This window comes from Xyrauchen texanus, chromosome 49 (genome assembly GCF_025860055.1).
Source record: "Xyrauchen texanus isolate HMW12.3.18 chromosome 49, RBS_HiC_50CHRs, whole genome shotgun sequence".
Taxonomy (NCBI): Eukaryota; Metazoa; Chordata; class Actinopteri; order Cypriniformes; family Catostomidae; genus Xyrauchen; species Xyrauchen texanus.
Genome location: NC_068324.1, coordinates 5,400,049 through 5,416,920, shown reverse-complemented (window position 1 = coordinate 5,416,920; position 16,872 = coordinate 5,400,049). Strand labels below are relative to the sequence as shown.

Genomic DNA, 16,872 nt, shown 5'->3' with positions numbered 1-16,872 from the left:
GTTGGGAGGAGAAACTGGTCACAAGTGCTTTATTTTCTGTTCATTTGCCCTTATATATTCTCTCAATCACATATCTTTCCCCACCTTTCAGGGAGGGCCTGACAGCCTCCTGTACATTATATGACCATCAAAAAGTCAACACAATGTTACTAAAGTTCAGTGCTGACCTTTGTAAGCGGAACACCCTTGAGTTCTCTGAATGATGCTTTGAAATGATTGAAATAATGTTTACTTTGATTTCCCATAAATAATGTGTGTATTTGTTGAAATTTGTGAAATTAAGGAGAAAAAGTTCAAATTCCTTGATCTTTAAATAAGTGCAAAAACGATAGTGTTTCCCGATTATTAACAGGATACTTCGCCCATATATAAAAAGATCTGATCAGATCTGTCATTATTTACTCAACCTCATGTTGTTCCACATCTGTATGGCTTTCTTTCTTCGGTGGAACACAAAATGAGAGCTTTAATACAGTATGTTAGCTTCAGTCACCATTCACTTTCAGTCTATCCATCCATCCTTCCATCAATCTGTAAATATATCATCTACTCTGAACATATTTGCAACCATCTGGAAAGGCCAACATCGCTTCATTCCATAAATGTTTCTTGAAACTGCCAAAGTATTCACATTTGAATGCCTCTATAACAAATTATCCTTGGTTTTAAATGGTTTTAATTATTACCATTGCTATGACAACTGCAACACAAATGTATTATTCTTATTTTTTATTAAAATACATTACAAAGAATTTACAAATGAGTTAATGGTAATTACTATGAACACTGCTACACACATTTACCATTTTGCAGGTTCAATGTTTAGGCTACATGTATTCAAAATGTAAATGCTCAAACTTAAGATATAAAAAGAAATGATTAACCATTTTGAAAATGGTTCATGTTCTTTTCATGAAAAAGAGCTAATGAAGAGCAATAGTAGAAACATTGTCCTGTATAATAGATTACTTAGTGTTCCAAGTGCATTAATCAGAGTGTGTACCTTTAAATTTTTCATATAGAATATTTTCATAAATGTGTCACTTGTAACAAGTGGGGATTATCATTCAAGAATTAGCAGAATAGACATTTGTCAGAACTGACAATTGATACATTTTAAAATACAGTTACTATGTAATTTGACATACAACGTAGAGCACCAGGGGGTGACCATTTGGTGAGTTACAACACCATCAATTTAACCAGTTAAAAATTTGCTATAGAGGTCAAATCAGTTTTGTAAATGCTAAACATCTTCCTGAGAAGTTGTAAGTCCCTGTGTAAAATAGTAAAAGGATTTACATGACCAAAAAAATGAGGTAAGAAAGAATATAGCAATTATTTTGAACACTATTAGTGTTAAACCCCACATCAAAGAACAGTATTTTAAGTCTTTGTCACTAATCTAACCAATTTTGGGATCATTTGTAGAATATACATTTGGTAATATTATATCAAAGTTTCAGATGGATAGTGTAAACAACACTGAGTTATACGTTTAAACTATGTGTTACAATAATCCCCAGTCTCCCCTTCATTTTAGAGTCGTAATCACATGTATGTGTGCATTTGATTGCGTGCAACGTTTAAACATCCTGTCTGTGATGCAGATAATGTGACGCTCAGCATCTCTGCAGGTACATAGGTGTGTCTCAAGGTTGTGAATGCCACCTGTCCTAACATGAATTAAAACAAAGTGATCATTAACCATCTGGCAGCACTCATATCCTGATGCTTTTTTTGTCAAAGATGTTTACTTATGATGCAATCAATAATCGTTCATATAGCAAAATGCATCTGATAATGACATATACGTATGTGGCAACAATCATTTTCTGTGTAAGAATTCAGACTAAAGTTAGGCTATTCAGAGTTAATCACAGTATTATTAAATACATGTCCTACTAAAAATCATGGTACTACCCAATTATATTGGATATGTTATGCATGTGATTTCAGCATTATTTATTTACATTCATAAAAACATATAGCAAACCTTCTGGTTCTCCCAATGCATCTCTGTTGCTGAATTGAGCAATGTGCTCAAGATCATTGTGGTCTAACGCATGTCTGTATAGGAGCGTTGGGACAGACTCATCTCGAAGTAAAATCGGAAAGAGTGGATTGACTTTTCTTTTGCTAAAATCGGTCTGTGCTTACCGAAATTCGAGACACTGCCCCAGTAGCCATGGAAGTAAGTGTTGTTGGACGTATGGGCAAATGTGAGCTCTAGATTCCTGGTGTCATGCCCACAGAGGGGCGTCAAAAGGGAATTGTGAAGCGAGTTGTTTTCAGCTGTACAGGATGTAAAACAGTGAAGAGAAATGTATTTAAACTGTACCCACAACCCAAACACCAAACCTAATCCGAACCATCAGGACAGTAAAAATTTAACATTAGAGGAGGATAATGCAACTTTCAAATAGTGCTTGTCACTGAGTATGTGAACGCGATTACATCCTGGTTTCAACGCAGGATCTGAACCCGGATCGTGCTGCTTTCGCAACACATTCCTGTCGAACGACAGGGGAAGGTAAGCAAGTTGGAGGCTGATAGGAGATGGTGTTTGTCGGTGAGTCGGCATAATGTGAGGAATCTGGCGTACTGGAACTCTCTTAAACAACATGCCAACTTCCTGTGTGATCATTGTAACAGAGGGACAAGGAGGAGGTGGGAACCGGCTGAACTGTCAAAATAATGTTTAATGAAAACTTAAAAAGACCCAAAATGCTACTTAGCTTTATCCCTCTCCTCGCTGATTAGCCCTATTGGGGGCTGGCCCCGCCCTCCTCTTCGTCACAATCATGTTGGTTGGGGAGAAGTGGAAGTGATCCTATTAAGCCCACATACCACATAAGCCCACTTACTGGTTTATTTTTGAAATATAAAATAGACAGAAAGCAGGAGAAAATGTTGTTGTTGCATATGAAATGCACACATTTGTTGGTATCATTTGACTTTTTATTTGGAGCCAGTCATTGCTCTGTTCTTGAGTTATTTGAGTTATTTGGGACCACCAGTGCTACCACTGATTTGTGGGCATTTTTGAAGTTGCTTCAAAACTTTAATGTTTTTGATGACCTCAAGTCAGATGAACAAATCAGCGAGAAATTATAAATATTTTCAATTTAAGAGATTAATAATTCAAATTCAACTTGATATTATTTATTTTCTTTGTATTCAACATCAAATTATGGATTTTAAGAGTATCTGGAGAGATGTTCACAAAGATGTATGCAGTAAAAGAAAAGAAATGAATGTAAACTTCCCCTAACTAATTAAAAAGTAGCGAAGCGACTTACTTAACTACATTTCAGTTGCGTTACAGTAGCTCAGCTATTTTCATAACAGTGTAGCTTTTACAGTATCAAGCTACTTTTTTCAGGGTGTAAGGGACTGTTTATACCGAACACGTTTTTCCATGCCTCCACGCTGTTTATCAATTGTTTTTCTGTGTAAACATGCTGGAAAATCTTTGACTGCTGCACCACATACCAAAGTTTTGCCAGCACCTTGTGCAGTAGTGTCGCATGCCCCGTATGCCAGCGGGTCATCCCTGCCTTCCTCGACCTTCCTCACTGCTCCACCCTCTCAGGCGGACGACAGCTGCTCCTGCCCGGGCGGACCGGAGTCAACCTCCGACCCCCAGCGGACAGAACACCCCTCCGCTGGCGGCACGTTGAGACACTCCTACGCCCCTGGCAGCGAGCCCATCGCTCCAGGTGGTCGTGGAGTCCCAACCCTCCTCGCCTCACAGATGGCAGTCAGGCTCCTCCGCTCTACAGTGTCCAATAACAGGGCAGTTACTTAGAATAAGCAAGTAGTTTTTAGCTGGTCATGTGATCCTACCATGGCTGCCTCCATGGGGGGACCCTCCCTATGTAGAATAAAACAGCTTTTACTATGTTGCTGATATGGAGTCGTCATCTCATGCGAGTGCTAATGATTTTATTTTATTTTTTACATGTGCTTTAAAATTATGATTAGCATAATTTCTTTAGGAGTAAAACCTTTTAATGAGGATAAAATACTGAGTGCACCTTTAATGTTGTCACATTAATTGAAATCTTCCTGGTTTTTGTGGCAAATAAATACCGCTTTGATTCTACAATGAAATAGCATTTGATAGTTATATTATTACCATTTATTTTACCCTTAAATGTATGTAAATAGCTTGACTGTAGTTCAGCTACAGTAGCTTGTAAGCCATTGTTTCAAAGTAGCTTTCACAACAACAGGGCTTTACATTTATTACCAGCCACAGTGAAAGGCAATCAGATGTTTGACATGCCACCAGACAGAAAGTAATTTCAGGCACTCCTTTGTAAACCACTGTTCCAGCAACAGCAAATATCATAATATGCTGATATTAAGAGAGCTGCCCAAGCAATCAAACAATATTCAATCTCCACAGGAGTCAAGAGCTCCTCCAAAGGTAAACATCAGGTTTTTAACCTGCATACAAGACAAGATGATTACCCCAGCTTTTTAGTGCCACTGCAGACTCAAGTGTTCACAGTCTAGAAAGGAAACAGCTGTTCTTCATAAAATACCCTTGCCCATCCTTATGAAACAGAGGGCATTTAGTTGGCAAAGGGAGGAAGCAAACATAGAACATTATCTAGATAAACAAACACTTTTGTAGTGCATCAGGATTCTATTGACATTGCCTCATTTGATATGCATGATATATATGCACAGTAGGACTATAAGTCAAGGCTGTAGTACATTGCCTTATTAATCATGTTCTGAGCTCAGAAATAGTACTTGAGATAAGAAGAGCATCAGGGATACCATATGTAATGGGCTGAACTTCTTAGGGCCCCATGTAATGAATGAGTGCATCATAACTTCGACGTGCTTCAATTATGCTTCCCATACAGTTGGGGTCCAATACCAACAAATAGATTACAACTTCCCAGGCACCAAAGACACCGCAACAAATGTATTCTTTAACTGTTAAACAAATGAACCCAACAAAAGTTCACCACCGCCGGGTCAGGATGTGCAATCAATAGGGTAAGATGCCACCTTAAACTTTTCTCTAAATCACATCTCAACATCTTTATTGAATGCCTGTGCTCCTCTTAATCTTGATATTTCATCTGAATACCAACATTTGTGAGATTTATTCCATCCAGACAGTTTTGAGGTTAAATGATCTGTTTGCCCCAGGTGAGGGGTAATCTTGCCCAGTAGTTGGGTAAGATGTCCCTTTTAGATAATTTTTAATTTTGTGCTATGACAACAAAATTTGCTATTTATTTCCCTTGATAATTTGTTGGATGATGCATCTGATAGAATCTGTACATGCTAATAGTTTATCTATATATGTTACAAATTAAAAAATGAACATTATTCTTAAGGGGGGCGTCTTACCTCATCTTTCCCTACTTAACCAGGAACACTGGTTTGAATCACGAATGGATCTCAGTATTTTCCTCACAATCCACATTAGCTTTGAAAATAATAAATAAATAAATAAATAATAAGCACGCAAGCAAGTAAATATGAGCTTGGAATAATCACTATGACTTTTAACTGAAAGTTAATCAAATACAAAAACAGCAGCATAAATAAAAGCAGCCGAACAGTAAAATATCAAACTGTAAAACAATCACTAATTTGCATAATTTAATTATGACATGGTTCATTGCTCAGAACTCCAGTCTATTTTCAGTGCAATCTAAAAAATATATATACAAAACACGTCAATCTGTGCCATATATTCACTTATGCAATGACTTTTTCGATTTTTTAATTTATACACTATTGAAAAACAACATTTCAAATCAATATAATAAATATCTAAATAATGTATTTCAAAGATTATATCGGCATTCAAATTTTAAATTGTATGTATGATTCAACAGCAGGGGGCACTAAACGACACACTCATTGCCAGACACGCCCACTCCAAGTAACGCCTCCTTTGGATAACAAAGCGATTCTATTGGCTGTTAGAACTTTATAGAACTGTATAGTCTTAACAATATAAAATATTATTACTGATTATTGACAAGATTCAATATTATGTCAAAGAATAAACTTTAAATTATATGTTACATATCATATTATTAACCCAAAAACATACATTTTTCACAATCAAGACAATGCAATAATCTTCCTCAAAGGGGCGCGTGGCAGCTCCGAATGCGTTCTCAGAACGTTTTTTTGTTTCAGTGAAGACATTAGTACACTAAAGATATCATATTTTGAATCTAATCATTTTAAGGATTGATAGCTGGCATTAAATCCCATACGCATCTTTAAATATCTACTTTTTTTTTTTTTTTTTTTTTACAACCATATCGATTAATCATAAACGACTTTGATTGGTCCATCGTCAAAAGCGCTTAGAAAAGTAACATATAACACGTGCCATGTTACGATTCAGTAATGGTCTGTACTATCAATAACAGATGCTTGAATTACCCTTGAATTGAAAATGCGCAATTAAAAATGAATTATATTAAAGGCCCGTCGTAGCCGATTAATTTGAGAAAGCTTTCAGGCCACAGCTGCACCCATTTTAACAAATTGTACTCTTCGTTTTTTCCCATCATGCTTTGTACTGAAGAAAGCGGAAGTGTTGCTCAAATGTGCGCTTATTCAAAACTTCCAAACAAACCATAAACCTGGGAATTAATTTTTCAATGGCTTAATACTTCAGTACACTTTAGCGTTGATTAGGCTGTTTACAGTAGGAATAATAATGGGTAAGTCCGGTTATGTGGGTTATTAAGTACGCGTGCTACTCTGATTCTGTTGTATTTATGTTGATCTTATCACTATGAATAATTGTCAAATTTTAACGTTTCTATTTATGTGCATATTATCAACTGGATAAAAACTGTCGATTTTTATGAATTAGAGGTTTAGCAAGCGTTTGTATAATTAATGACACAAAATAGAAGCTTTTGCAAGCATTGTGTTTTACTTAAAAGGCATGATGTGAATTAATGAATGAATGCGTGCATAAGCTAATGCATGACATCATCTGATGCATGCAAAAACTTATATCATGCATTAGAAGTTTATGCGAGAATGCACATATCTTAGATGTTTTTGCATGCATTGATGTTATGCATTGGTGCTTCGTGCATGCATTCATGTCGTGAATTAAATAATGATTTGTTCATCAGAGAAAAATGACAGTTGCTCCGAGGAGGTGGATGGAGACAGTTGTGGATCCTCCGCTACAGGCTCTCCAGAGATGGACCGCAACCCGTCCCCTCCGCCGGTGGAAGATGAAGCTGACGCTTGTGAAGAGGCGGATGCCATCGGGGAAACGGTGTACAGCAAACACTGGGTGTTCAGCACCCTGACCCACCTTATTCAGGTATTGCATAACCATAATGTCCTTATTTAGAATCTCTGAAGTACATTGTTTGTGTTTTTTGCATAAATACTTTTTTTATTATTTATTTAAAACTAGTCACCAAGGTGCACTAAAAAAATTTTAATATGAAAGGGAATATACTTCAGGTATATTGTACTCATAAGAATTTCTAGGGGTGCCAATAATATGGCCATATTTATTTAATAATTACATATTTACCCTGTTTCAACTTTTTTACTTCACTTTAATTAAAGGTGAGATTTTTTTTAATGAAAGATCAAAATTTTTTCACAGCCTTCTTTGCTCCTATTTTCTAAGGGTAATACATATGTATATATGCATTATTTGCCTTTTAGATGATGACAGATGAAAAATGTGGACAGAGTGATGCTTCAGTGGAGTTGACAGATGAGCTGGAAGAGGACCTGTGTAAAGTATGGGACATGGCTATGGATAAGGTAAACTGAAACACATTGCAATGATTCAGCTCCCATCATCTAGATTACCGGTACATCATAATGAGTGTGAAAACTAGAGGTCGACCGAGGATTAATCGGCCGATTTTATGCATTTTTTAACATAATCGTCATTGGCCAATATCCAAGTATATCAAGCCGATTATTAGGCAGGCGCATCTGTGGGCAGCCTAGTGTTGTTGTGGAACACGTGTTCGACGCACACTGCCCCTAGAGTCATTTTCCAGCAGAGTGAGCAGACCTCATCCAGTGCCTAAGGAAGGAGCTAAGTTCCTTGGAGAAAACAGTAAGGATTAAATTTGTATAACTTCTTTATATTTAATTAAAAACTTTTGATATGTTACTGCCAACTTCGAGAAAAAACGCGACATGACGTTCGGCTACTTTGGATATTGATAGCGTAGTTGAAGTTGCATTATCACAGCAGAAGGGTTGCTATCATGTCACAATAAGCAAGCAAGAATTTTGCAATTACAGACAGTGAATCTGAGACTTTTATTTGTTCTGTTTGTGTGTCTTATATTTGAGAGGGTTGTCACTCAATGCAGAGAAATAAGTAATAAAAAATATACCAACGCACTATAGGCTATTGAAGGACGTAAGCTCGGACGTTATTCGGTTCTGCTGTCGGTACTGTAGAAATTAAGAAAATACATTTATTACTGCTATAAAGAGAAAGGTATTTTATCTCGCCAGCCATTTCTATGTATAAAAATATGAAACCATTTGTCATCGCCCACCGTTACTGCGAATCAAACAACAAAAGGCAAAGAGAAAATCTCTTGCAGCTCTTGAATGAATAACTTCTGCATTAATAAGCATTAATCTATCTATGATAAACTATGCAGTGTTATTGATTACTTAATTAGATTTCTTTTTAGACCACACCTGAACAGTAATGTTAGTAGACCTTCCTGAAATTAAATCACTGTGCCTATATAATGTTTATCTTTGTTTAAAATATATATATATATAACAAAAATAACCGTTAAGAATACAGTTGAAGTACCGGATCGATAAGCAGTATCGGTAAGATAGTAATACCATTAAAACCTTAACGATACCCATCCCTAGTTATGCCTGTGCTTCTCTTGGATGCTCTGAATATTGGATTATGTGTCTGGATTGCCCCTTAATTAAAGCTGCATTTGGATCTCAACCTTCGTGTCTCGGAGCAGTTCGTAACACCTGCTTTGTATATTTAATATATTTGTTATACAATATTTGTACAATATGTTTTTACATTATACATTTTTAATTTAAGTCTACAAGTGCAGTTTGGTCAAGTGTTCAATAAATGTATTTGTTGAGAAATTTTGTCTATCTTAAGTAATTATTTGTGGTACATTTTATCTTTCAAATAAAAGGTTCAAATAAGAGATTAAAAACAAGCACATATCGGCCAAAATAAATCGGCCATCGGGCGACCCGGATTTCAAAAGATCAGCATCGGCCTGAAAAAACCAATATCGGTCGACCTCTAGTGAAAACACCTGCCACTTCACCACTAAGCAATGCACTCTAGAATTTAATTCACTGAAACAGCATTGAGAATGGAAATGGATGGTTTTGTACATTTGAATGCTACAGCCTTGTACTGTGCATATAATTGTGTTTAATTCTGTGGGTTTTGACATATCTGTGCTTTTTATGTCTAGGATGTGTCCGTTTTTCTTCAAGAGTTCAAGGCTCCAGACATCTTACTGGGTGTTATTGCAAAGTCACGCAACCCGCGGCTCACTGTAAGTCAATTGTACTGTTGGAAATTATTCGCACGCTGCTCGTAGCATGAAATATAGATCAGATCTCTCTTGGCTTTGCTAATATCGTCATGTAATTACTCAGAGCTTCTGTTACAGGAAATCTGTGTTGGAATTCTGGGTAATATGGCCTGTTTCCATGATACGTGTGTATCTCTCAGCCAGAACTCTGACCTAGGGTATGACATACACATGGCATTTATCTCCCTATCTCTTATTTTGTTCAATGAACCCTATAAAGCCTGGCAAATGAATTGATACTTAATTATCTTTTGTTAAGTAAGCTGTTTTTTGAACCTATAAACAAAACAAAAATAAAGTGTTTTTTTCCTACTTGGTGTGTTTTTTTCCCTACTTTGTGCATGTAATTTATAATAATCCATTTTTTTTTAATATATTCTCTATACATCTCAGTGCTGTGTTACTTTTGCTGCTTGGGGACAATGATCCACCTACACTCTTAGAAACCACCAGGTGAGTGCTGTCAAAACCCTTTACAAATCAAACCGCACGCTTTGCTGTATGCATCACATTTAACTTTCTCGGAACGCCGCTGTGTACTGTATTATTGAAGTGTTGTGTGGTTTCATCAGGCTCCTGCTAACCTGCATCTCTCAGCCCGACATCGCCCACCTCTGGCTAGACAGGATACAACAGCAACCGGCAGTGTGCAGCAGTCTCTGTTTCATCATGAGCAGCTCCACAAATGGTCAGTTGTGTTTACCATGAACCTTTGCTGCTAATATAACCACCAGTTTATAAAGATTATGTCTGTCTATCTGTCTGTCTAGTGGATTTGCTGTTTAAGGTTGGGGAGCTGGTGGATAAGCTCTTTGATGAGGATGAGGAGTTGATGAAGAGTTGGGTGTCAACACCACCCAGCGAGAGTGACCCAAACAAGGACGCACAGCAGGGCATTACGTCTTCTCTGCTGGAGGCTGCTACACAGCTTAGGTGAGACATGTTAATTAAGTCATTAGGTCATGTGTCCTTCTGCTTGTCTGTCTTTCTGTCCAGGATGTTTACCAACCCATATCTTAATCTGTAGGTAGATTAAGAGAAGACTGTTCCTCATGGATCAGATGAATTGCCAGTTTATCATTATGAGTTTAATGGCGTGTTTGTGTTTCTTTTAGGTCAGAGAATCCAGAGGCTCTCGAAGTGTATCTTCATTCCCTCCAGCTTCTTACTACGATAGAAGAGGGCATGCTAGCTCTTGGTGAGGCCTTCAAGTTTATTCTGACCTTCTCTATCTCCTTAAACTTTTATTTAGTTGTATACTGTCAGTTCTTATTATATTGGATATTTGTATCAGAACATTTTACATTTATAAATAGTCACATGCATTCATAAAAGCTACTTAAAGTGCATTCAGGCAACACATTTTATCAGTGCATGTTTCCTGAGAATCAAACCCATGACCATGGTGTTGCTAAGCCAGTGCTTTACCAGCTATAGAAACAAACTATATATACAGTACATATATATCTATACAGTAATAAACACTAGATAGATTTATATTAAAGGAATAGTTCATTTAAAAATGAAAATTCTCTCATCATTTGCTCACCCTTGTGTTAGCCCAGATGTGTATGACTTTCTTTCTTCTGCAGAACACAAATTAAGATTTTTAGAAGAATATTTCAGCTCTGTAGGTCCATATAATGCAAGTGAATGGTGACTAAAACTTTGAAGCTCCAAAAAGCACATAAATGCAGCATAAAAGTAATACATTCAACTCCAGTGGTTAAATCCATGTCTTTTGAAATGATCCGATCAGTTTTGAGAGAGAACACGCAAAAATATAACTCCATTTTCACTATCTTGGCATCATCAGTCTCATTGGCAATCATGATTTGAAGCACGATTACACCCAATCTTGAAATTATGATCATGCCTAAAGACTGCATTAGCAAGATGTAAGATTGGATTGCTTCAGAAGACATGGATTAAACCTTCAGAGTTTATGGGTTATTTTTATGCTGCCTTTATGTGCTTTTTGGAGCTTGAAAAGTTGGTCACCATTCACTTGCATTGTATGTGCAAACAGACATCATATCTCCATTTAAATATTATTGTGTTCAGTGGAAGAAAGTCAAATGAGTTCAAGACTTGAGACGACATAAGTGTAAGTGATAATAGGGTTATAATGTTTTGGTGTACATTTCCTTTGAATAGATTTGTGTAATCTAATTAAATAGTTTTTACCACAACTGTGGGACAATCAGTTTAAGCACCATACCTTTCCCGACTTGTCAAAGTAGTTGGAGGCCACTTCTGGCCTAAAAACAAATGGCCATATACAACCACAATCCCTCAAATACACTCGCAATCCTTGGCTGTCAACATTTTCCTCCAGTTGTTGAATTGCTGTTTACATTTGTGAAGAGTAGGAGAGAGACATTTGCAAAGCATTTTCTTCAGACACACTTTATTCCCTTCTCTCTCGACTAGAGGGTCCACCTCTACTTTCTGAGGAACTAATTTTGTACATGTATTATGTATAACGGGCCATAAAAATGATTTTCGTCAACCAAAATGTGTCATTGTTTTCTGTTTTTAATTTTGTACTCTGTCTTTGTTTGCAGTATCAGATGGAGCATGTGGTCATGCGGTGTGGGCATTTGTATGTAAAGTCGTATGTGAGGATTTATGTCAACCAGACGACCCTCCTCTCATCCTGCAGGAACAAAAAGCTCTTCTGGCTCCAGCGCTAGCCCTTCTGTCTGTGTTACACTCCAGCCTTCAGTCAGATATCAGTACGAACCACATAATAACATTTACACTATAGCTTGGATAACGGTAATGGGGCTTTATCATGAGAAATCAAACAGTCCTTGATCTTTCTGAAATAAGAGTTAATACATGTTAAGGTCATACGACAGCATTTATGGCATAATATTGATTTAAAAAATTAGTTTTGACTTCCCACTTCCTTTTCTGTAAAAAATAAAATAAAAGCAAAAATCAAGGTGATAGTGAGGCAATGGAAGTCAATGGGGCCAATCTGTAAACGTTAAAATACTCACTTTTTTAAATGTATAGCCACAAGACAAAAACAGTAATTGTGTTAACATGGTTTTAGTGTGACACAATCACATTCTAACCTTTCTGTGTAAAGTTCTAAGCAATTTTACAACTTCGTTGCTATGACGTTATGCCAACAAACCCTAAAAAAATGAAAAAATTGCTTCATGTGGTAACATCTAATTAACTTGTTTGATTCAAGTAAAAAAATAAATAAAATACTAAATCTTCATGAATGCATTAGTTTACACACACAAAATTTATTTTAAAGGTTAGATCAGATAGAAATGGCTCCTTAAGGTAACAATTGCAGGTTACTATTTACAACCTAAGCTGAAAAATATCTCATCCTGAACTTTCTGTGTTTTTAAAAGGTGTAGAATTAGTGGTGAGCATCCTTCGCATTCTGCAGTTCTATGTTGAGTACCGTCAGAGCCGATCAGGAGGAAACCTGGAATCAGAAGAGAATCGGAAAGAGGAAGGGAAGGAGGAAACGGATGTACAGTTCAAAGCTTTAGTCGAAACCACAGCTGACTTCCTCTCAGTTCTAATAATGGACCTAAATAAGGTGAGATTGACCATTAGGCTGAGCGATTTATTGAATATTCACAGTATATTCAATTTGGCTACCAATATCAAGCAACATGGTAAAAATAAAAAAGTTTTGGTAAAATATATTAAAGTAAATATATATATATATATTTTAATTTTTTGTTTTTACTGTATATTGTTGTACTGGTGCATATACTTTAAATCAAATGATTATTTAACATTCTTTAATAATAATCATTTATTTGTATTATTATATTTCTCTCTCTCTCTCTATATATATTATATATTAGTATTTAATACAAATGTTAAATAATATTGTTGATTTTTCACTATTTTTAACTAGATTTTTACGGTTTTAGTTCTTACATTTAATATAATACCATTAAAAGTTATAAAAATATTTAGATTTTTGCTATATTGCCAAAATATTTCTAGATATAATGCCCAGGTTCAAATTTACAAAATATCAATGTATAAAAATACAAAATATTTATATATTAACAAATTAAATTGCATTTATTTAATATTTATATAACCTTTTTATCCTCAGGACATTTTATCATCATTAGTCAAAGAAGGGCATTTGACAGAAAAGAGCTGTGTTTCTGCTGTTAGCACCCTTTTACCGCAACACATCTCAGCGGTATATTCCTTTCTCTTATTTTTACCTCTTTATATCTTTATTTGTCTTTCTCACAGTAAGCTCCTCAGGCCCTGAGTGATCGCATCTCCCTTCTTTTCTCATCTACAGGTGCAGCACCTGGTCGGCCTGTTGTCTGAAGTGGAACCTAAACTGGCAGACATTATAAAGAAGGACATTTCCATTTCATCCAGAATGTGAAGCTGATAATAGACTGAATACAAAGCACTGAACGGTTCCTCATTGAAATTGTTCTCCCTCTTAAACCAAATGGGCTTTGACATTCTTTTCTCCTTGTGAACTTTAAATCCGCCATTTGACTTAACTGTTTCCGGAACAGAAAATGTAGTTTTTATTGTACATGTTTGTGTTTGTAAACACTGACATTTCTATTGCGTAACCTGTTTTGTCATCTTTCGTCAGTTTCACAGAGTATTCGTTATCATAATTGGCATAATCCTACAGCAGAAATTTCCATTATGCTTCACATGAAAACATTCACTAATTTACCAAAAGGTCACATAAAGCTTTTATAGCCTTTTACATATGTTTTCAAAATAACTTCCAGCACTAAGTCTCTCTCTTGTTCGCAAACATGAGCTGACGTGTTTTTCCACACACGTTCAGCTGTCTACACTTGAGTGTTTACTGCCGTTCGCCACTCGAAAGCAGCAACAGGCGGCTCTCGAGCAAGCTCCATGTCCATGTTGTGATCACCTCCCTCATTTGCTTTCCAAATGGCTTGTGCCTCAGGAAAAAGAGAAAAAAGGGAGTACTGCGCACTTCCCACCATGTGACGCCAACAGGAATATAGCAGCTCTTTAATTAAGAGCTCAGATTGATATGCAGAGCGTGCTACATTCTTATGGAAATGTGACGAGTAGGAGGACCTGAGATACAGGCAGAGAGGAGATCTCGTCTGCGACTGAATGGAAAGCAGCTGGGTGACTAATTTTAGGCCTTTTTGCATGCTTTCGAGCCGCTGGCTTATGTTGCTCTTTTTGCGTGAATCTTGAAATAAGTTGTCCAGAAAAGGCCAAGTGTGAACCTTGCCGCTGAGACTCTGGTTCATGAAGACTTTGTATTGACATGACGGTCAATATTTAGTCTTGACCTGGGGCTGATTTGAGAGACGGACCTTCTGGGTGAGGAAGCAGAAGGGGCAGTTAGATCCAGACCAATGCATATGTGAGTGAATGCTCACATAATGGGAAGTGACGGAGGGCTGGTGGAGTCGTAAGCAGAGCTGCTCATGTAGAAGCAAAAGGGTGAACATAGATGATTGTCAGCCGTCAATCATTTTCTCATTGATGCCCAGAATTCCTGACCTCAAAAATCACAACATGACCTTAAATGGCATAAAAACATTCACACAGCCCACATACAGCTATAATACTAGATTAACAACTTTCTTCACACGTTCTTATTCTTTAAAAGCCAAAGTCTGCCATGTTTAGTTCTCCCTAAAGTATCTGCACACTTAAGCCAAAATTAATTTTGTCATTGCATTCTATAACACATTTTTGTTGGATGGGACACTTCCAAAATAAACCTTTTGTGCAATGGATAGGTTCAATGGATGTTCAAAGTCCTTTATGGCACCATGCTGATGAAGGACCTTTATTTTAAAGAAAGTACTATTCAAAATTAAGACAATCATTTTGACATGTTTTGGTTTCCTAATGTCATAATTTTCCAAAGTATGTGGTTATGGAGAGCATATTTGAAATGCTCTACTTCCTGTGGAGGAAAATGTAATTCTAGTGTGGATGAGAGGCAAACATTTAGCAAAATTAATGCATTTTCAAAGTTAATGTAATGAAGCAATGGTTAGTCTGCTAGGGCCCCTGAGTGAACTTCATGGTAACTGAAGCCGTGTCCACACTAACACTTTTTGTTTAAAGACGCATGAATTGAACTACAGTTATGCCTGTAATCCACACTTAAAAGAATATTCCGGGTTTAATAGAAGTTAAGCTCAATTGAAAGCATTTGTGGCATAATGTTGAATACCATAAACTTGATTTCAACTCGTTCCTTGTTTTCTCTCAAAAAAGCAAAAATCGAGTTATGGTGAGGCACTTACAATGGAAGTGAATGAGGCCAATTTTTGGAGGGTTTTAAAGCAGAAATTTGAAGGTTATACTTTTATAAAAGCACTTGCATTAGTTCTTCTATTAAAACTTGTGTCATCTGAGTTGTAAAGTTGTTTAAATTGTCTTTTGTACAGTCATTTTAGGGTTTGTTGACATTACATCATCATGGTAACCAAGTTGTAAAATTTGGGTATAACTTTACACAGAAAAGGTTAGTGATTTATCACACTAAAATCTTTTTTTTACATGCACGTTGTTAATATCTTGTGGCTATACTTCTGAAACTGAGTATTTTAATGATTAAAAAAAAAATCACTTCCATTTTAAGTGCCTCACTGTTACCCAGATATTATCCTTTTTTTTAACAAATGGCAGGGCAAGTCAAAATACATTTTTGTGGTAATCAATATTATGCCACAAACGCTGTCGACTGCATTTGTACTGACTTCAGAATATTCCTTTAAACAGCGTTTACTTCATTGAAAACGAATATTTAAGAAAACGCTCTCTATAACCATATACAGTACTTTGGAAAACGATGGCGATAGGAACCTGACAACAGTTTTCGAACCTGAACGGTTTAGTATGGATGTGGTTTGACTTCATATACATCTACTAAAATTACTCAAGAACCAATTGGTTGAAAGTCATTGCAAAATGGCTAAAAAAGAAAAACAATCATTGTTTGCCGATGTAACTTGGTTTGGGATTTTGTTATCTAGTCCAATGGCATACATTTTTAAAGTCAACATCAATTCAGCGTTGACTTTATTTACTACTTTAATGCACATTAAGTACAAATTATTTAAAAGAAAAGTTCTTTAGATTCTTTTATCAAAATATAATAACTTGCTCTGCCTCTGAATCCTTTTCGACTGATGTCACAAAGTCCTCTTATTTTCAACCCCTGCCATCGTTTGTCATATAGAGACCACTTTTTACTATACAGAAGTGCAACGGTTTGCGAATCCCATTTCAT

At 36.3% G+C, this 16,872-nt stretch overlaps 1 protein-coding gene across 1 annotated transcript; it reads left to right on the top strand.

Annotated features, from left to right (window-relative positions):
• Positions 1–6,581: 6,581 nt before the first annotated feature.
• saal1 (serum amyloid A-like 1) lies at positions 6,582–15,345 on the top strand. The gene is made up of 13 exons (XM_052123323.1): positions 6,582–6,719; positions 7,146–7,342; positions 7,699–7,800; positions 9,477–9,560; positions 9,678–9,757; positions 9,993–10,052; positions 10,172–10,287; positions 10,370–10,532; positions 10,715–10,797; positions 12,167–12,337; positions 12,980–13,173; positions 13,708–13,800; positions 13,909–15,345. The coding sequence occupies exons 1-13, from the start codon at positions 6,716–6,718 to the stop codon at positions 13,996–13,998; spliced, it is 1,437 nt and encodes a 478-aa protein (XP_051979283.1). The 5' UTR covers positions 6,582–6,715; the 3' UTR covers positions 13,999–15,345.
• Positions 15,346–16,872: the final 1,527 nt, after the last annotated feature.